General features: G+C 37.7%; 1 protein-coding gene across 1 annotated transcript in view; it reads right to left on the reverse strand.

Annotated features, from left to right (window-relative positions):
- ADGRA3 (adhesion G protein-coupled receptor A3) overlaps positions 1-21,527 on the reverse strand; it is a 105,379-nt gene that overhangs the window by 38,645 nt on the left and 45,207 nt on the right. The window contains exons 4-10 of the mRNA XM_081303145.1: positions 20,766-20,837; positions 18,899-18,970; positions 15,799-15,959; positions 13,157-13,370; positions 8,157-8,321; positions 5,285-5,486; positions 4,297-4,452 (exon numbers count right to left, since the gene is read on the reverse strand). Of these exons, the coding sequence (XP_081159271.1) occupies positions 4,297-4,452; positions 5,285-5,486; positions 8,157-8,321; positions 13,157-13,370; positions 15,799-15,959; positions 18,899-18,970; positions 20,766-20,837 (1,042 nt within the window). The remainder of the gene's footprint in view (positions 1-4,296; positions 4,453-5,284; positions 5,487-8,156; positions 8,322-13,156; positions 13,371-15,798; positions 15,960-18,898; positions 18,971-20,765; positions 20,838-21,527) is intronic.

A 21,527-nucleotide genomic window follows, 5' to 3' on the forward strand; every position in this document is an offset into this window, starting at 1 on the left:
TGGCCTCGCTGAGACCCAGTTTGCTCAGGTGTAAAATAAGGAGACCAGGTTCCCTGTAAGAAATGCTCAGACATCTCATTCCATGCTGAATTAAAACAAAGGAAACCCAGAAGACAAATGTCTTCCCACACAACCTAGTGGAAATAGAAATAAAGAAAAGCAGGCAGTTTCTAAGAAAGGCCAAGTGACTTAGGCCCTTCCCATATTTATATTTTCAAGTGCAGAGTGGTGAGGGACACTGTCAATTCTAAGAACCAGAGAAACAAGAATGACAAACAGAAATGTAGCTGGGCATCTGTTTCAGGGAAGCTAATACGGAGGATGAAGACGAGAGGTTGGAGTGACCTGTCATCCAAACTTGACTAAGATGTCACAGCATTTTCACCATCATGGCTGCTTTTTTTTTTTTAATTTTTATTTATTTATTTTTAGTCATACATGACAGTAGAATGCATTTTGACATATAATACATACATGGAATGTACATACGTCAATCATATTGTCTATTCTATTCTGCTGCCCTTCCTATCCTCCCTACTCCTCCCCTTCTCTCCCATCCACGGCTGCTATTAACAGAGTGGTCTTCATGATTGTCAAACAAGCAAACAGTACACTTAAGAGAGATGTCAGAACATTCCCATTAACACCTCTTAATCCATACTGATCTGGAGGGACCCTGTATTTTCATAAAAATAAATAAATAAAAATAGAGAGGTACATTTTTAGATAAGAACTGATGAACCAATTATTTATTTGCTGATGACCTAACTGTTCATCTAGAAAATAACAGCTCACCAACTGCAAAATGGCATGAATGAATTCTACAAAGTAACTAGGCAGGAGATCCACATCTTTAAGAAATCATAATCAAGGAAAACAGAACATGGACTACATATCTGCAGATACTAGGGACGTGGACTAATCCTGGTGACAGAAGAGCAATTTTTAAAGCTCCTTTTATTTTAGAAAATTATAAATGAAATATGATGTATAGAATTTGTTTTTAAATGCTCCAGCACTAAGGGAAAAAAAATGAAGCAAAGGAGCTAAGGAAAGAAGGAAAAAGGAAGGGCGGGCAGAGGGAAGGAAGGTAAGGGGGAAAGACGGGTGAATTGAGATGGTGAAAGCTGAAAACTGATAAATTTTTCCAAAGAAAAAGTTCTCAAAAAGTTAAACCCAAAGGAAAAACATTTTTAAAAGCAATATCAGGATAGAAAATTAAGACAGTACAGAGGTTTTCAAAGCCTAGGCCAAGGACACACTGCCCAGCATTACCTAAGCTAACCTTCTGCAAGTCACATTCTCAGAACCAGCCCCAGAGTTACTGTGTCAGCACCTAGGAACAGCGGGCAGGGGTCTGCTCACAGCAGCAGTCTCTGTTTAACAAACCCTGCCAGTGATTCTGACCCAAGCTCAATCACAGAGCCAGACCCAGGTCTTTGAAAAGATTAATCATACAGAAAAGTCTGGCAAGTAAGATCAAGAAAAAAATTAAAAAATATTAAAAATAAAGAATCATAATAAATGTCAAAAAGGAAATGAATATTTAAAAATGAATAAGTAAAAGAACTATACATTTTTAAAAATCTGTTCATAAAAATGAACTAAATGAACTTAAGTAAACTGGCCTAAGATATGTGTCTCACTTGCATATTTAAAACTAGAGCTCAATAAAGCAATATAAACCAAATCTACACTTTATGCACTTTATCATCTTCTGAAATGGATATCTACTGGTTTCATAAGAAAAATACTTCTAATGAATATGGAATAGAGACTTATGTTATCTGACAATCTTTAGCTGTTTTTAGAAAACAACTTAATACGTCAGTTTGATAGCTTTTAGTACCTATTCCTAAGACAAAAGAGTACTAGTCTGTGTTGGTTAGACTCAATCACAATTTAAAAAGCAATTACCTCGCTATACTTTACTTAACAAATTATCCACAGCAGAATTAACTTTTGGGACATAATACAAAAATCAATTAATTTTTTGTCCCTCTAAGACACGTGCATTTTAGCATATCCTACCATAATTTTATGCTGTTAATTAACTTAAAATGAAGTCCTTAAACCTCATAATTTCTTTTTACTACACTAATAAACAGTGAAAGCTACAGCCTACAGTTTAAGGTTCCAAAGAACTGTATAGGAAATCAGTCACCACATCACAGGTAATGTTACATTTATGTGCCCACAACTCAGTGACTCAGTCTTGAATATTTTCCTTCTCTTTCTCTTATTTATGCTTGGTAAGTTCCTGTTACTTGTTTTCAATGACAATCATTAACTTTATACCATGAAATGATAGAAAACTCCTTCAAACTAAACTTTAGGATAACTAAATAAAGTACTCAAGATTTTCTAAGATCCTAAGAAGATTAATTTCATACCCTAAAAAAAAAAAGACCCAAATTTTGCAACTATTTTGCAAAAAAAAAAAAAAAAAAAAAAAAGTTTTACCTGGATTTTCTCATTTATTCATACGAACTCTGCAAGTTAAACAGGGCAGCATTTCCATTTTAAAAATAAGGAAGGGCCCACGGTTAGTTAACCCACAAAACTGTCTTCTCCCTGTTCAGCAGGACATTTCCACCTAGAAGCATCAAAGCAGCAGACTGTTCACTCGACGCACTGGCAACAGTTCAACTTGAACCTCAGGGCTACACTGTTCTTTGCAAATTGAGAGGTAAGCAAGAAATTCCTCACATCCAAACAGGGTAGGGAGGGAAGAAACAGGCATTATAACTTGGCAAAATCTTTTTTCAGTGCTCACGTTCCAAATGTCATTATAATTATTCTAGTAACTCAAAACATTCCACTTCCAGAAACAACCACTAATCATGTGGGCAGCTAACCTGTGATTTAAGCAACAATGAAAAACAAAAGCAGAAGAGTCAGAATCCAAACCACTTCACCCAGCACTAAGAACACTTACCACAGGGAGCGGCTGTGGCCTGGAGCACAATGGAACAGCAGGACAGCTCATTAGAAAACCCCAAGTCTCTAGAGTTCAGATAACAGTACTGAAATATCCTCCCACTGACCTGTGAAGTCCCTGTTTGCCTGAGTTCCATTAATGTACACATATCTATTTTCCTTCCTTGAACAACTACATCCTAACAAGAAAGATGTCTAACATCAGAGGGCCAAGACTCCTGAAGATACTCTACCGAAGGGGGAAAAAAAAAGAATCTTTGGTTAAATGATATAGGGAAAACAAAGTGAATAATTTACCTTTGAGCCATATCAATGTATCGGAGGTGTCCTACATAAGGATTCATGTTTTGTTTGGCCCCTAGTTCTGCAAGACAGGGCAACACTGTCCTAGAAGGCAAATGTGAGGCTGCAGGACTCTCTTCTGGAACATCGAGGGAAGCTTCTGGGACATCGAGGGAAGCTTCTGGGACCTGCTTGCTTTCTTTCAGCCCTGCATTGTGCTCCAGTTTGGACTGGGCAGGTTCCTTCTACCTACAGTTCATTTTGGTATGAGGGATTATATTACAAAGGAAACAACAAAGTTCTCACACAGCTCAAAACTTACACCTTCAGAACACAATAAATAATCTTGCCTCATACAATTATTTTCATTTTTTTGTTTACTACTCAATCTAAAATATGTAGTTTTTTATTTTCCCCTGAAGAATACCATGTTAATAAGGATACCATAGTTTTAATTTGGTCCTGTTGAAATATACCCCTTGACAAAGTCACTAATTAAAAAAAAAAAAAATTAACTGACATAAAATTGTATATATCTATGGGGTCCCATGGGATGTTTTCCCACATGTGTACACTGTGCAGTATTCAAGTCAGGGTAAACATATCTATCTCTTCAACTATCATTTCATTAAACTTTCAAACTTGTATATCCCAACCATATGGAACTTCAAAAAGGGCTCTCAATGGCCTCTATTTCTTCAGGAAGCAATTAGGCAGTTTACAACAAGATCTGGATGACTAAACTCACACTCAGGAGGATGACACACAGTTGTGTGGATGAGGGAAATGATGGGTGTCAGAAACAAGAAGCCCTGGCACACCCTAACAGAGCGAAGGCTGCCCCAGGCCCTAACAGTACCTCAAGGTGCAAGATCTGAGCTCACCTCTCCTCCCTGCAGTAGTACACAGGTCCCCATACTAACTGGAGTATACACACCTCCATGACAATGTGGGAAAATAAAAAGTATACCCAGCTCAGACATAGCAAACACAAGCCAGTTTTTAAAACAAAGCTTCGGCTCCATTTCCATTTGGTGACAATATATGCTACAAATCTGAACTTGGGGAAAATACCTCTTTTGATTTTTCTTCTTTCGTAAATCTTCCAAATTTTTCTATCATTTCAGCCACAAAGATAACATCCATCTTGTCAGAAAAGTTGGCTGCTTCCACGGTATAAGCCAGCAACTGCCGAGCTGTTGCCACAGCATTTGTAAGATTGAGGGGCATCTGCGAGAGGAAGGCAAAGAGCAGCACTTGGCAAGTGACCAGTAAAAGGTTGACATTTTAGCTCTGCATTTCAAAAGCACGGGAATGAACTCTTACTTACTCATCATAACCTTAAAACACGTTTCTCAAATTCAAGAAAACTGGGATTTCAAAGGAAACCAACTAGAGGAAAATTTTTGTACCGTTGGAATAAAACATAATAAGACACAACACATCGGTAAACACAGTGCACTATCTCCTCCTCCCAGCTCACCCAAATTCTAGACATACCTTGGAATGCCTTTCCCAAGTACCCCAGGTACTACTGACTGACACCTCCTTGGCACTCCCACTGAACCAGAGTAGCAACCGCTATTGAGCACTTATCTTTACTGACATGCACAGCCAGTGCTATTCTGTATTTGCTTATTTATTGACTTAAACATCAACCACTGCACAAAGGGGAAGCTGCCGCTAAGGATCAGGGAAACAACACAGGACAAAGAGCAGAGAAGCAAAAGTGAGAGGCACATGAGTCACACAAGTGTACCAAGGAGTCACTCTGGACAAAGGGATCATTAAAGGAACTCAAGATGTGGCTTTCCATGAGGACTGGAAGGTGCTGGGATTCTGCCTGGTGGACACAGATGGCAAAGGCCCCCTATCAAAGGCACAAGGCCAGCCAGCAATGGGAAGGGAAGAAGGGCACATGGAGCATGATTCCGAGGACAGGTCAACTGAGGGCGTAACACCAAAGCATTACACTTCACTGGGGAATTTTTCAAATCACATATTAGATTGGAACACCATGTTTTATTCACAGCCTGAGTAAATATGAAGATGATCTGGTTACCTGATTAAACATATAAAGGACTCTAGTGACGTCATTTGCATACTGGCAGCGAGAATAATCATCATCTGCCCAAAAGCCACCTCTGTCACATCGGCGCCAGGCCTTTCTCTCATCCTGAGGGTTTCCAGGATAGATGCCACTGCCGTGGGTGTTCCGGGTACACTGCAGATACGCGGTAATGCCCGCCAACGTCCTGGGCCATCTAGAGAGGTGAAGACAGAATAGTCTAAGAAAACCTAGAACGACAGAGGGAACCAAGGGTAACAACAACAGAGGAAAAACCAAGGAGAGGACACACCGTGCATCATCACAGACAAAAACCAAGAGGAGACGCGAAACTCCTTGGAGAAAAAGAAAAACAGTATACACAGACTAGCCTGTTTTAATCAATCTACTGAGTATATTTCTTTTTTTAATAATAAAAATTACTATTTTTAATACCTTTATTTATTTACTTTTATTTGGTGCTGAGTATTGAACCCAGGACCTCACTCGCACTAGGCAAGAGCTCTACTGTTGAGCCACAACCCCAGCACCTGCTAAAGATATCTCAACACCATAATAATAAAATATTTTTTCTGAAATAAAATTGTAAAACCTTCTAGATTTGGCTATGAATGGAGAAAAAAAGAAAGTTGGTGCAACCGATGGTCTTATGTCTATTTTATACCATTATATAATCATAAGGCATATAGACTCTTGCCCAATAAACAGAATTTGGCCTTTTATACTTGTAGGGTTAGGATATGTGAAAAAAAAAAAAAAAAAAAAAGGTACCAGAGCAGTTCCGTGACTGCTGTCCTTAGAAAGGCCTGCTTGCAAAACCAGCTCTTCAGTTGTTGCCTGGGAACCTGAGTGACCAGCACATGCCCTTGAAGTTACCCAGTGAGTGTCGTTCACTCTGCCTAGATGGTTAGGACGAGTCCCTGCTTTCCGTGGAGGAGTCTGGAATTTTGATACATGCTAACCAGAGGGGGCTACTGGACCAGCTGTCAGGAAAAGTCAGAGGTGCTGTGTCTCCAATGGGCCTCCTGGGCAGAAATGCTACAGAAGGATCCCTGCCTTTTCACAATTGCTGGCAGAGTGGGTCTCTGTGACCCCCTTCAGGCATAAAGAAGCAAGCCTACAGGAGACTTCTTCCAGCACCTACTTGGGTCTCTTGCCCTTCCCATCCACTCATGTGCCATAATACATTAATATTATATATTGTGTCTGTGAGTTCAGCTTTGTGCTGAGTCCCTGGAGTCCTCCCAGCAATGTCTGAACACGGGTGTGGTCTTCCAGACTTCAACACAGCAGACTACAGAACTCATGGGGGGAACTACTCCCTGTAGCAGTGACTGCACGCCCTGTAGACGAGGCTCATCGCCCCTTGGGGGTAGGAGAAAGCTCTGTTATTTGAGCTCTATTTCTCAAAAACTGGGAATGAACTTAAGCATCTTTAATACAAGTTGTAACTGATGCTGAACAAGGAACAACTGAATTATAATGTCAGTCACATCAAAATGGAATTCATTACCAGAAACTACATAAATAGATCAAGCAACACTAAACTAAGTCTTATTAATGCAGTGGGAGTTTAATTGTATAATATCTTAAGGAGTGTCAAAAGATAAATAATTCATTAATCAGTTAAATATTTAGATTTTTCTTCTATTTTTAAAAATGTAAAACACTCAAAAATTATAAGTAAAACATAAAATTCACCATAAACAGGAAACATCAAATTATGATTATTTAATAAAAGACGCTGAAAATAACAAAATTAATGTCAAACATTTCACCTTAAAGTACACAATATAAATATAGATCAATATTTAATGCACATAAAGACTTCTCATTGGCAATAATAAATGCTGGTTTCCATATGTCAAGAATCTTAAAAAAAAGAAAACCAAGAATGATTTTTAAAAAAGCAAAATTTAAAAAAGGGAGCTATAAGATTTATTATTCATACTTCTCCTTGGATTGGCAAGATTAACACCAAAGGGTTTTCTAACTCTTAAAATTTACAATTGCAGCCAAGAGGTGACAATAAACTCACCAGAGACCATGCCAAATTACAGTTAATCTTTATTGCTGCCTTAAAGAGTCATATATTTCCCTTTGTTCATATCAACTATAAAATCTTTAATAAAATCCCTCAAATAATATTGAGTTAATAATAGATGTAAATGTACTAAAGCAACATTGAAAGTAAGACATATCTAAGGTAAAAGTTGTTATTTCTCACATGTTCTAAACTTTCTACTAAAACAAATTAACTTGTTCAGCTCATCTTAACAGAGTCCCGTAACCAACTCCTGAGATTCTAGGGGCTCCCCAGTCTCAAGACTCCCCAACACCTTTCATTTCCAAAGTCCTCACCTAGCTTCCACAAGAACAAGTAGGGAGAGAAAATGAGATATGCATCTCTCCAAGCTATTGGCTCTTGAGTGGACAGCACAGCTATGAGTGAGTGACTTCACAACCCTTGCCAAACCCTCAATGTTCATCTACAATGCAGCCCTTGACAAAACCATTAGCCTAAGTTTTGTATTATCTTAACAGAATATCCAAAATATTTTCCTAAAGTCTTGGTTTTTAACTTACACAACAAAATCATTCGTTTAAAATGATTATTTTGAGAGAGAGTTAAATAAATAAATATTATGTCTGAAATAACGTTCAGGCTTCTTTTTTTTTCCAATCTCCACAAATAATTCTGAAATTATCATTCTAAAGCTAGTTCTTAGACATATGAGGATATATATGTGTACAAATATACATTTCTCAAATTCTGTTTCTTAGAATAGAGTCCAATTATGTACCTTTGAGAATAAAAAGACTTAGGACAAATCAAGACTTTTGAAGTACTTTCCGTGTCACTGACCTGAAATCACCTTTATTATTGACCACCCTCTCCGGAGGACAGTACTGTGCAGAGCTTTCTAAGACCACAATATCGACAGTTCTTGTGTTGTTCCCGCGTTTGCTCTGGACATGACAGCCCCAATTTCCAGTAGATCCAGCCTGAATATTAGAAATGGTTAGGGCACTGCATGGGGGAAAAAAAAGATTTTAAAAATAGAGAAATTATGGTTAGGCAGTAAGAGAGAGATTGTGGGCTTCAATCAGTCACCTAGCAAAGGTAACTGAATGCACACTTGAGCCAAGCACTTGCTAGATAAAAACAAATAAAGAAACAGCCCCCCCCCCCCCAATGTAAGTCCCTCAGTGGCAAGTCAAAACACCCAAGGGAACAGATTCCTAAAACAGGAGGTTGGGGCAGTGACAGGAGTATGTACAGAGTGCAGTGGTCACGATGCTGAAGGCCTCTCCTTCCAGCCTAGGGAAGGGAAAGGAGCCAAGAGCCCAAAGGCCAAAATAGTGCTGTACTTCCTCAGCCAACATAAGGCTTCCAAGTCACACCTACCTTCTCAGAGATTCTCAAAAAGAATCTTGAGCAAAAATACTCAAGCATGAAGGAAGGACAGTACTATGTGAATTATGAAATCAAGAAAATACTAAAGGTAGGGTTGGGGTTGTGGCTCAGCAGTAAAGCACTTGCCTTGCACGTGTGAGGTCCTGGGTCACTCCTCAGCATCACGTAAAAATTATTAAAATAAAGGTATTGTGTTCAACTACAACTTAAAAATTAATATTTAAAAAAGAAAGAAAATACTAAAGGTAAATTATTCTACAGAAGAAGGATTACCCTGAAAACAACCATTTAATCTCTAAAAAGATTCAGTGAATGAACAACTGATGCGTTCCTAAGGTGGATTCCATGTAAAGGTATATTTCTATTTATAAGACAGATGTATTTCTTTTCATTTTACTTGAGACTGGGTTTTTCTGAGTTGCCCAAGCTTTTCTTAAACTAAAAATTCTCCCACCTTGACCTCTGTAATAGCAAGAATTATAAGTGTGGCCCACCATGCCCGGTTAAACACCTATATTTCCAAATAACTGTCAGGAAATCCCATTTTCAAGATGAAATTGTAATTCTCTAATATAAAACCTATTAATCAAAGAGCAAATGTCAGAACCTTCAATTAACCTTTACCAACCCACATGACCCACTCTACTTTGCTGTTATGTAGACACAAATGATAAAACTTAAAACATATAGCATTTAGCATTTTAATTAACTTATAAAAGTATGTCTTTCAGTTAAGATACATTTGTCTGGTCTCCTAAACCATTGATCTCTGCAGAAAATGTTCTTATAAAGACTCCAAGGCACTGTCCTATTCTGATTTATCAAATATGTTTATTATCTTTAAAAATGTGCAAAAGAGGTCAGTAACTATAATAAACATTTTCAAGATCAAGTGAATGAAAAGTCTGACATTAAATTTAAATAACCATAAAGTCTGCAAACATTCTATTTTACATGGCTATGCTCAACTAGGAAAATGTGTATAGAAAGTTTGTCAGTAAAAATCATCCTTGATCCAGAGGCTTCCAAACTTCCTCAGTTTGGGGTGAAAAAAAAATCCAAGACTGTGTCTCTAACAATTTAGTAGCTATTTGAAAATAATTTAGTAGTTATTGAAAAAACATTAATTTAGTAGCTATTTGAAAAAACAACACATAAATTTGAAATAGAATTTTTATTTCACTCTTTTTTTTTTTTAAGAGAGAGGAGAGAGTTAGAGAGGAGAGAGAGAGAGAGAGAATTTTTTTTAATATTTATTTTTTAGTTCTCAGCAGACACAACATCTTTGTTGGTATGTGGTGCTGAGGATCGAACCCGGGCCGCACGCATGCCAGGCGAGCGCGCTACCCCCCAGCCCTTTTATTTCACTCTTACATAACCACAACTTCCTGACAGAATGAGTGCCCACTGCATACTCAGAAAATAAATAAATAAAATTCAAATCTCGGATTCATAAAGGCAGTGGCACCCCTATATCCTGTTCCACAATAATTTTCACACAGTACCCATTTTGGACCATGGCAACTGCCAAAAAAATCCCACATCTCAAAATGTGACTCCAACAAAAGGAGCACAGTAATGATATGAATCTGACTCTGCACATGGCGGGGGGTTCAGGGCTGAGTGCTGTCCATCAAATGTCAAGCTCAGAAATTCAGTATGCACTCCTCCACCACCACAAATGCTTGCAGATCTTCCATGGATTCAGTGTGGTGTCCCCAGGCACATGAACACCTGGCTTTGGGAACTGTAGTCATAAGACAAAGATGTTTGTGGACAGCATTTAGCAATACCTCAGTGTCTAAATGCAATTACTGGGCCAGGCGCAGTGGCACACACCTGTAATTCCAGCAGCTCTGGAGGCTGAGGCAGGAGGATCATGAGATCAAAGCTAGTCTCAGCAAAAGAGAGGTACTAAGAAACTCAGTGAGACCTTGTCTCTAAATAAAATACAAAATAGGACTGGTGATGTGGCTCAGCAGTCAAGTGCCCCTGAGTTCAATCCCTGGTACCCCCCATCAAAATTAAAAACAATAAAAAATAAATAAAGGCAATCACTGGGATAAAATCTCCAGGACTCCTCCAGGAAACAGATTTAGAGATTTAAGGAAATTTAGGAAGAAAAATAATTTCAATTTCATCTTCTAAGAGAACTACAACCACCAATTCTTACTGATTAGAAGGATCAATGACATGAAGAAACCAATGAAAAATCAATAGATAGCTCCCTCCGATTTAAAAGTTACACACTTCTGTCTCCTGAAACTTCTTTTATTATTCTGGGCTAAGTCTAGGTAAAGAACTTTGCAGTCTTCACAAGATTTTCACTTTAGTCAAAAGTTTCTACCAACAACATTATTATAAAAATAGCTGAGTTGCTATCCTTAGAAATTGTTTTTGTACTACTATAAAGAATTTACAATAATTTGAGCATAACCTGCAGATTATTATTAGATTTATAAAGTAAATTTAATTGCTTTATAGTCACACAACTGTGACTATAAATTAAATCAAAATTCTTTTATATAGAACAAAGTCTAGCTTGTTTTTCAAGACTGATTGGTGCATTGTATATCAATTATTGTCTATTTTATACCATAAACTGCTTAAGAGTGTACAATCTTATGAATTTTGACATATGTACATGCCTGGGAAATTAACAGCACAGTAAAAATAGTATAACATGAACATATCATCTCTATCAATTTTATCCCCTAATAATGGAATTCTGCTTCTGGGGATGGTTGAATAGCCCCTACTAAACCACACTTCCTATAATTAATACTCAAACTCTGAACAAATAATAAAAATAACAACTATCTGAACACATGACCAGTGATCAAAAGCAAGCAGAAAATGTAGAGGAGCTGATATTAGGAAGAATGGATTAGCACTGGAGAGGAACCAAAAAACTTTTTATTTATTTCCCAGCCCCACATTTATTTATCAGTGCATTATAGTGGTACATATTGATGGGATTTGTTGTTACATGTGTACATACACACATATGTAACAATATGATTTGGCCGATATTATTCCACAGCGCTTCCCTTCTCCCTCCCCACTTCTTGATCCTTTTCCTCTACTGATCTCCATTCCCAGAAACCTTTTAAATGTGCACACCGCCCCTCGCCCCCAACAAAGGGCAGGCCCCACTCAAACAGACCACAATCTTAGTGACTTAAAAAACAGAGCGGGGAGAGGCAGAAGGAGGGAGGAAGTAGCCTGTCTAGAAACATAAACTTCCAAGGATGCAAATCCACCCATATCTGTTACTGATCTGTGGGTATATACACAGGTAGGACAGACACCAAGATTTCAGTTGCCACCTATCAGAGTTTGAGTTTAGCAAAGCTATTGCCTGACCAAACAAAAATGAACTCTTCTCAGAAAAATGAAATGGAACCCAGAGTTAGGAGTCAGCAAACTTTTTCTTCACAGGCCAGAGAGTAAATATTTTAGAATTTGTTGGCTAAGAAGCAATATCCAGGATACCATAGAAGTATTGTTCAGGATATAATCCAAAATTATCACTAGACAAATAAATTATATTTTTGAAATATAGGAAAATATAGACCATATTCTAAAGAAAAACAGTAATGATGATTCAGTTGTTAAAAGTGGCAGACATTAGAAGGAAAAGAAAAAAAACCCAAAACGAGAATTAAGACATAAATGAAAATATGATTGTAATACATAAAAAAGTTCCAAGAAAGGAATTATAAACTAGAAAAGTTGACCTCAGAATTTATCAGACTTGAAACAACTCAAGAGAACCTGTACTTTCTCAGCAATTTTCTTATGGCATCTGTGCCCTGGCAGAGTTTGGAAGCTATAGCTCTACTAGAATAAAAATTCAACCAGGAAGAAGGGAGAGAAGGAAGAAGGGGGAAAATTCAATGTCTACAAGTAAAAATCTCACCAAAATAAAATAACTGATGGGTGATAACATCACATATATTGTAAGCCTTTTTTATAAAGCTCAAATTAACTATTTTGGTGCTCATACCAACCATGGGGTTGACAGTTCAGATAGCATATTCTTTTATACTAGTAGGTAGAGAGAAGTATCTTAAAATATAGTATTAATCATGAGACAAAACAGTGAAAATCAGATAATTCTTCCAAGTAAAAATAAAAGCTTAGTAGCAGGAAATAGTTAAGAAAATAAGGTTTGGCACAAAAAGTGTACATATTTCTTCTGAAGGCTTTAAGTGAAAAAAATTTCCAGCTTTTTAAGTGTTTCTCTTTTATAGAGTTTCTTCCAAAAGTGGATGGGAAGATGTCTATTTAATTTTAAAAGACGAATAATAGTTCAGAGAACAAATGCAAAATGTCTGCATTAATGCAAGATGATAAAATATTAATCTGCATTTCCAACTAAACATGGCAACTCCAAAAGGGTAAATAAAATCCAGAGATGAATCTTCATCTAAAAAAAATTTTACCTTGCAATCAAGGAGCAGTTGTGAATCATGTTCTTTTCAACAAAGATGCCTTGAGATTCATCAGTTTCAACTATTCGCCCGTCCTGATACCACAGCACTTGCATGTCCTGGTCAATGTATGAAGCCATGCACTGGAAGGGAAGGCTGTCTCCTTCAAACACAACTTGCCGATGTGATGGAGTCATATAAAATGAGGGTAGTTCAAGGGGCGGATCTAGAGAGTAAAACAAGGACAATTATAACAGAAAAAAATGACCATCCCTCAGTAATCACCATTGTTCCTAGGGATGGCTGCTATTGAGCTGAGTGGTGCTCTGGTTTGGGTGTGCTCCCCAAGGGCTCGGGTATTGGATGCTTGGTCCCTGGTTCAGCAAGGTGAAAGGTGATGCAGCCTTTATAAGATGGGGCCAAGTGGGGGGTTCTCAGGTCACTGGGGCACCTGTCCTCAGAAGCAATGCTGGTCTCTTAGAAAACCAAGCATCTTCTTCTCCAAAGAGCAAGTTGCTAGAACAGCCTGAGCTTGCCCCCTAAATTGCTCTCAGGTGCTATCTTGAAATGCAACCTTCTGCTCCCACACATTCACCTGTCATGCCATCTGCCACAAGCCCCTCACCAGAGGCCAACCCAATGGGCCTTCCCAATTTTGAAATTTAAGTTTCGGAAAAGAAACTTAGAGTTTCTCTTTCATTTATGTCTTATTTCTCGTTTTTTTTTTTTGGGGGGGGGGGGATTTTTTTCTTTTCCTTCTAAATGAATCTCTTTTTTAATGAAGTTCAGGTTTTCTGTAATAGTAACAAAACACAGACTAAGAAAAGTGGCTCACAGGTGCAAACAAAATTAAGTAAAATTAAAAGGAAACCAATACATACTCAAGTTCTAATATTTATACTTTTTCCTCTTAGGTATTATAAAACTATCAGATGATCACTGAAGCAAGAGAAAAGAAAAAAATGTAAAACTTAAGTCCAGAGCATGAAACTAGGGATAAGTAGATGCTGAAACAATTTTAAAATACATTTGAACATTATATTACCTTTGATTAAAACACTGGTTTCTGGCTGTAAGAGTAATGCACATTCACCGTGGAAAATTTAGAACATTTAAGAAAAAATGTCTTTTAAAATCCCATATTTTATAATCGTTTTTTGAAAAATGATATATTTCCTTCCAGTCAGAAAAATGAAAAGATTTTAAATATATTTGTGAAAATGTACACTAACAGCATTAGTTTATTGAAAGCCTTTAAAATGTTAGTTCATTTGTTTAACACAATTCTAACAGTGTATATCCTAAAGAATAATTGCAAATATACAAAAATATATTCAAAGACATTAATCACTGCATTATTTATGGATTGAGAAAACAACAAGTTAAATATGCAGTAATAGGAAGCTATTAAATTATGGCTACCTCTGTACAATGCATTAGAATGCATCTATTTTATACAATAAGGAGGTAAGTTTACATTATTTCAATTTTTGAAAAGCTAGAAAAATGTCATTAGAGAATATTTTTGTCAAAACACAGGAGTCCTGCTTCTTAGGCTGAGGAAGAGGCTCAGTGGTGACTCCCTGGTATGATCCCCAGCACTGCAAACCAACCAAACAAACAAAACAAAGGGAAAAGGTGCAGAAGATAACACACCAACGTCTCAACACTCGCTATCTTCGAGTGGTAAGAATGTACAAAGGGGTTTTGATTTTTCTTAATTTTTTTGTTTCTTCTCATAAATCTTAATTTTCAATGAGCATATTTTACTTGTTAAATAACAAAAATAATGATAATAAAGAGAAAAAGAATGGCATGATTTTTTCTTTTCAAACACAAAGACTGGGCTGGCATCTAACTGTATTATTATAGGAATTACTGTGGGTTTATGGGTTGTTCTCATCCCCCCCACCAACTCCACTTAGTACATGGTAAATGTGTTATTTCTCTCATGTTTTCAGATATTCAATAGGAACATATTACCTCACTGAATGAACATGTCAAAAGTAATTAAACTATTCCTCTATTTTTTTTTTTTGAGAACTTAGGATGTAATTTATAGTCTTGATTATTTACATACACAGGTGATCATTTCCTAAGAATTAGCAAGACATAAAATTATAAGATCTAACTGCACTGCATCACTACCTTAGGGACACTGACACTTGGCTGAACTATAGAAACTTTAAAAAGCACTGTGCCACAGGGTGCAGGTACAGTTCAGTGGGTAGAGCCCCTGTCTATCATGCAGGATGTACTGGGTTTGAGGTACAGCACCACAAAAAAAAAAACAAAAAACAAAAAACAAAAAAGGTTCCATCATGTCACACTCCTGCCAACAAACAATCTGTGGACATCCTGAAACTTCCTGGTCTGCCAATGCAAAGTGTGAATTACCTACACTATTTTTTAAATCACTTTTCATAAAGAAAACTTTTCAGAACCTAAGAGCCGTTAACTTAAAGACCAATCGAAAAAGTAATGCTCTCTAATCCAGCTGGCTTACTTGCTGGCATAAACCCAATATTATCAAATCCTCAAAGATTAATGATTGTACTTCAGTTCCATTAAAAGAATTTTACAGTTTGTCAAGAAAAACACGGTAGCAAGTCAAAACACAGTAAATGCTTTCTCAGTTTTGATTTCTCCCTTACCGCATGTCAATAGCTCCTGCTTCACTCCTGTGACTGGCTGGGCCTGCAGTGACTTAGGATAAACACACCTGGTGTCCCGCACAGTGATGTTCCTCTCCTTTACCCAGCGATGCATCCACAATATGTTGCAGTCACACAAAAGATACTCTGTCTGAAATTCTCTGTAAAATACAATTTGGAGATTATCGTGAAAAAAATGAAATGGCACCATGCTTTATCTTGGTTTGCTTCTTTGCCGGAAACCACAATACTTCTACTATGCCTCTAGCATATACCACTAACTAGTTACGGTCATCTTTCCAAGGACCTGCCTCCAACACTGTCCCCCACTGACCTGGAACTCTGCTTTTGATAGAAGTTGGAATGCAAAGAAAAACTATCTGCCAGACATCCTCATCCACGCAACAAGCCCCACAGCTCCAGAGTTCAATACCAAGGCCCCATCCTTTTTGTCTACCAAGCCTCTAGGAATTTGGCAATAATTTTGGATCTTGAAGCCTTTCCCCAATTTTTCAGTATATTCATGGCTGAAAGGTCTAAATGCTTACAATCTCCCCTGTTGATTTTGGCAATGAAATAGCACCATAAAGTAATATAGGAATGTTCTATGTGGCTGTATTCTTTTTTTAATATTTTTTTTAGTTGTAGATGAACACAATATTTTTATTTTATTTATTTTCATGTGGTACTGAGCACCGAACCCAGTGTCACACATGCTGAGCCACAACCCCAGCCCTCAGTGTGCTTAAATTCTTTGATGTCTGACTAGATTATACATTCAAGGATAGAGACTATTTCTGACCTTTCCTTCTCCTCCTATGCAACAAGTGACACCATGGCTTAAAAGATAAAGACTCAACAAATCACAAACAGGAAAATAAGAATACTTCACAATTGGACTGGGGAATGTAGTTCAGTGTTGAGCATTTGCCCAGAATGCCTGAAGCCTTGGGTTTGATCCCCAGTACCACCAAAACTAACTAAATAAATAATACTGCATATTTCATATGAAAGAAAGCAGAGAATTATCTTTATATGAGGCAGAAAAAGCATCATAATTTGAGGTCGGATGAAATACCCAAAGAAAGGGTACACACACAAAGCGTGGACACAAGCACAATAACCTGCAGGCACTCCTTTTGCTAAGCCCTGACTCTTCATATGCCATATGCATCCAGCTAAGAAAAAACTACAAGATGCTGCCCCTGCCAGCATGGAGAATAGAACAGGAAGAACAAAACATACTAAGATAGAACGGAACATGCCTGATAAAAACAAACCAACCAAGTGCAAACAGCAAGCCTCCGTGTGCATGCTTCTAACAGGGTGTTAGCACAGGGGGAAAAAAAGGAAAAAAGGGACATGATGAAACAAAGCCAAGGGAAGATAAGTGTACAGACAATGACAGAAAACCTGGCTGGCTTCTAATTCTGAAAGCTCCACCTTCTGGTCAGTTCAGTTCCTAACACTGCTGAGTACAAACACTGCCATGTTTCCCAGTTCTGGGCTGGAAATACATGCCACGTTCCAGCTGCTCAAAAATCTCAGAAGGCAGATTATCCTTTGCCATCTTCCTTGCTTCTACTCATCCCCTCTCCTTCCTTCCTCTTTCTTTTTCCTTTTTAAATTTTCCCCATGGTACCAGGGATGGAACGCAGGTCCTCATACATGCTAGGCAAGCACTCCATCACTGAGCTACATCCCCTGCCTTTTATTTCATTTTGAGACAGAGTCTCCCCATTTGGCACAGGCTGGCCTCAAGCTTATAATCTTTCTGCCTCAGTCTCCCAAACAGCTGAGAGTATAGGCGTGTGCCACTGCACCCAGCATGCAATCTTATTTCCTAAACTTCAGAGTGGGCTGAGATGCGGCTCAGGGGTAGAGTGCTCGCCTAGCCTGCTCCAGGTCCTTGAATCCATTCTAGCACTGCAACAAACAAACAAACAAACAAACAAAAAAAAAAAAAACAGAGAAACAGCTGACTTGAGCCCACTAAGTGTATCAAAAGGAGTCAAAAGGTCGAAAGGAGCTATTTTCACACATAGGCAGCCCTCTGGATAAGAACAGTTGTGGCAAGAAGACCAGATAATAGTGACCTGAGGGGACTTTAGTGCATACACCTCCTGCAGGATGGTAATAAGCTGGAACCCACTGGCTACATCCAATGGCAACTGCTACATGAGACTCTAATGACAGGTTCAGAAAAGAAAAGGGGCTGGGGCAGAGCTCAGGGGTAGAACACTGGCCTAACACACTCAAGTTCTGGGTTCAGTCCCTAGCACTACAAAAAAGATGAGGACAATGATGAAGATAAGGGGGGAGGGGCTGGGAAGAAAGAGAGAACTTAGCACATATTAAAAGGAGGCATCTGGAAGAGAAGAATTTTTTCCCCTAGAAAAGGATTCAATTCCATATATTACAGACAATGAAAATTTTAAAAACAACAAACTGAAGTATAATTCCAACAGAAATTAGTGTAACATAATTTGGGATAGATTAAGGTTTATCTTGATATACATTTACTTTCAAAATAACTCTTGTGCAATCTCTCAGTTAACAAAATTGCATCCGAGGGGGAAAAAAAATGAACCAATTCTAAAGCGACAGAGAACTGTATGAAGCTCTTACATTGACTTCATAAAGCAAGTCTTCTCAGTGAACACCCCTAGAAACATCAGTAATAAATTGTAGATTCAGTGTACAGCAGGGATTGCAGGATAAAACTGAATCCTTACGGTATAAAATACCCTGCAACAAAGTCTTCGTAGGAAGGAATAGTTTATACTTTGAGGATTTAATTAGTCAAACCACAAAAACATTTCCTGATTTGAAAAGGCAGAAAGAAACAATTACCCATTTATTTACTCTGAATATAGATTTCACTGATACGGTATTGTGAGGAAAAACTAGCCATTCCAGTCTGAAATGCATTACTGAGATTTACTGTATGCTTTTCCATGTTAACGCAGGCCCTCAAGTAAGAGCCTAATTTTTGAAAACTCACAAGATATTGCTTATGAAATATCTTTGACCACATAATAAGTGATATTAATTTTCAAAAATCAACACATGTTAAACAGGACAAAGAATTCTTACTTACAAGGATCGTAATGAGCCAAGATAATCAAAAGTTCCTTGAGAAAGTGAAGAAAACAAATTCCCTGAAAGATTCCTGGGGGGAAAGAAAAATAATTTCACTTTTAAAAATACTGGTACATACCTAAATGAATTCCACCATCATATACTCCCACAAGAATGGAGACCTAATTAGAATAAGACATATTCCATGTTCATATAATTTTATCAAAATGGATTCTATTTTCAATGTATAACTAAGAAGAACCAATAAATAAATAAATAAATAGGCATGTATCATTTTTTACTATTTTAAACTTTTAGAAATATTCTATGATCATTACATAATATTATCAAGAACTCATGAAAGTTGTTTTAACTCTTACAAAGGGGGAGCTACTAGTAAATATTTCCTCTGAGGTTGAAGAAATCATCCTTAACATTTAATATGAACTAGTAAACAAATTTTTAAAAAATGGACTAATGCTAGAGAAGGATTTTATCTGTCTACCTTTTTCTAAAAGGTATACTAAATTCCCACTGGAATTACTCTTCATGTGTTCACTCAGCATTATTTAAGGAAAGCAGCAAAGAGAACAGTAAAAATAAATAAGAAATCACAAGAATTAAATTTTAGCAGCAAGAAGACGTAAAGAACCATGATCAGCAGCAGCAACACACCCTCACTGGTAGAAACAAGAACAGAATGGCCAGAGCCCAGGAGCTAAGGGAGACTCGGAATACACTGCAAGGCTGGGCTTGGGCAAATTACCTGACCTCCAGTACCCCACATCAGGTAGCTTAATAACCTAACCCTGTGGAGTTTCACATGAATTAAACTCCTGAATCCAATGCTCCAGTCTTGAGTGCTTTGCTACATCCACTTGACTGAACAGGATATTTCTTCCAAACCTGACCATGAATTCAGGGGCTGAAGCAGAGAGCATGTTGCTTGGGTGCCTCTGGCAGCTAGAAACAGGGAGGGGCAGATAGGAATCATGGTGGGGGCCTACTCAGGATGCTCACCTGACCTTCACGTGCCTATAACATTAAAATGGGACAGAGGGCTCTAGGAAATGGCAGCATGATCAACCTCCACCGCCCCCTAGGATCTGTTAGATGCCTGTTGCAGCATCAAGAATGGACAGAATTCAGAACCAGTGTTCTCAAGAATCAAGTTGAGGGCACAGCAGGGCAGAGAGCTCCTCCAGGGTCCAGGCTGAATCCTTCAGATGTGGGACAGAGTGACACTCATGCAGATGGAGAACCTAGTGTGGAGAGGGAAGGGTGACGGGGGCAGTGACAGCTCCTGCTTGTATATATGCCTTTAGGGCTTTCTTTTTTTAAAATAAAAAGTTCAGATAAGATGCATTTAAAAAACCCTATGCATGTGTTTCTATATCTGTGGGGTCAACAAAAAGAAAATATGAAAGTATATATATCAGATCACTAACAGAAGCTAACTCGGGGAGATATGACTAAAACAATGGAGTATTTGTTTTACCTTCATGTCTCCATATGATTTTATTATTCACTAACATCCAAGTTATTCTATTCCAAACAATTACTGGAAGTCATGTTTTGTGTTTAGATTTGGGTACCACCCCCAAGATACCTCACTAGGTGTAACGAATATTCCAAAATCCAGAAAAAAAAAAATTAAAATCTGAAATGCGCTGTTCCTAAGCATCTCGGATAAGTGCTCCTCCACCTGCATTATACTCTGAGGACACTGCCTTTCCATGACTAAACCGTGAGCTCCCTGGTCCCTTATTGCCTCTACAACCCTGCAGTTGCTACTTCAAGATGGAACACATCATAGTTGCTCATAAACATTTGGGTACTGGTTCAAATGCCTCCTTATATTTTAATAGGAAAGAAAAGGTACTTACAGCCGAACCAGATTGGTAAGTCCTCGAAATATGTCTGCATTTAGACATCCTATCCGATTGTTTGTCAGGTCCCTGAGGAGAGAGGTGGGGGAAAGTGTCTTCAATTAGTTCTCTCCATTTATAAAGATCTCACACCTCCTATACTGGAGAACACCACCCAGGTATCATGAAAGACCTTTCTTTTCTGCATCTTTGGGATATTTACCCACCTCAATTGAGATAATGATTCCTGCTTGCATTCCTGCTTGCAGAAAATGATTCCTGCTTGCATTTACATCTGGCATACAAGATTAAATGCTACTTAATTACATTCTAAGCATTTATTCCTACCAAAATACTGAAGATAAACCTGGAACAGTAGACATGAGACTCCATCTATCTTACTGCCTGGGATACAATTCCTTAGATGACCTACACAGCTAAATTACACTGGGCACTCTCAACCAGCAAATAAGAGACAATGGGGAAAAGGATAAATTATCAAAATGATGAAACTTTTATTTCCTCACAAACACTTGAAACTCAATGCTTTCTAACTTCATTCCTTAAAATACTCAAAAAAGTTCCGACTGTAATTAAAAACTGAATTAATTTTACTTTAAAGGTCTATCATTTAGTCTCAAGCCAAATTAACAATATCTAGGTAATGATCTAATTACTTTTTACAGTCAGTCCTAAATTCAATGTCCTAACGAATGTTATTTTTCTAAATATTTTTTCTTCTCCTCAATCTAGGAAATGTTTTCCCTTTTCATTTACGCA

Source organism: Spermophilus citellus (assembly GCF_964194105.1).
Source record: "Spermophilus citellus genome assembly, chromosome: 8".
Lineage (NCBI taxonomy): Eukaryota > Metazoa > Chordata > Mammalia > Rodentia > Sciuridae > Spermophilus > Spermophilus citellus.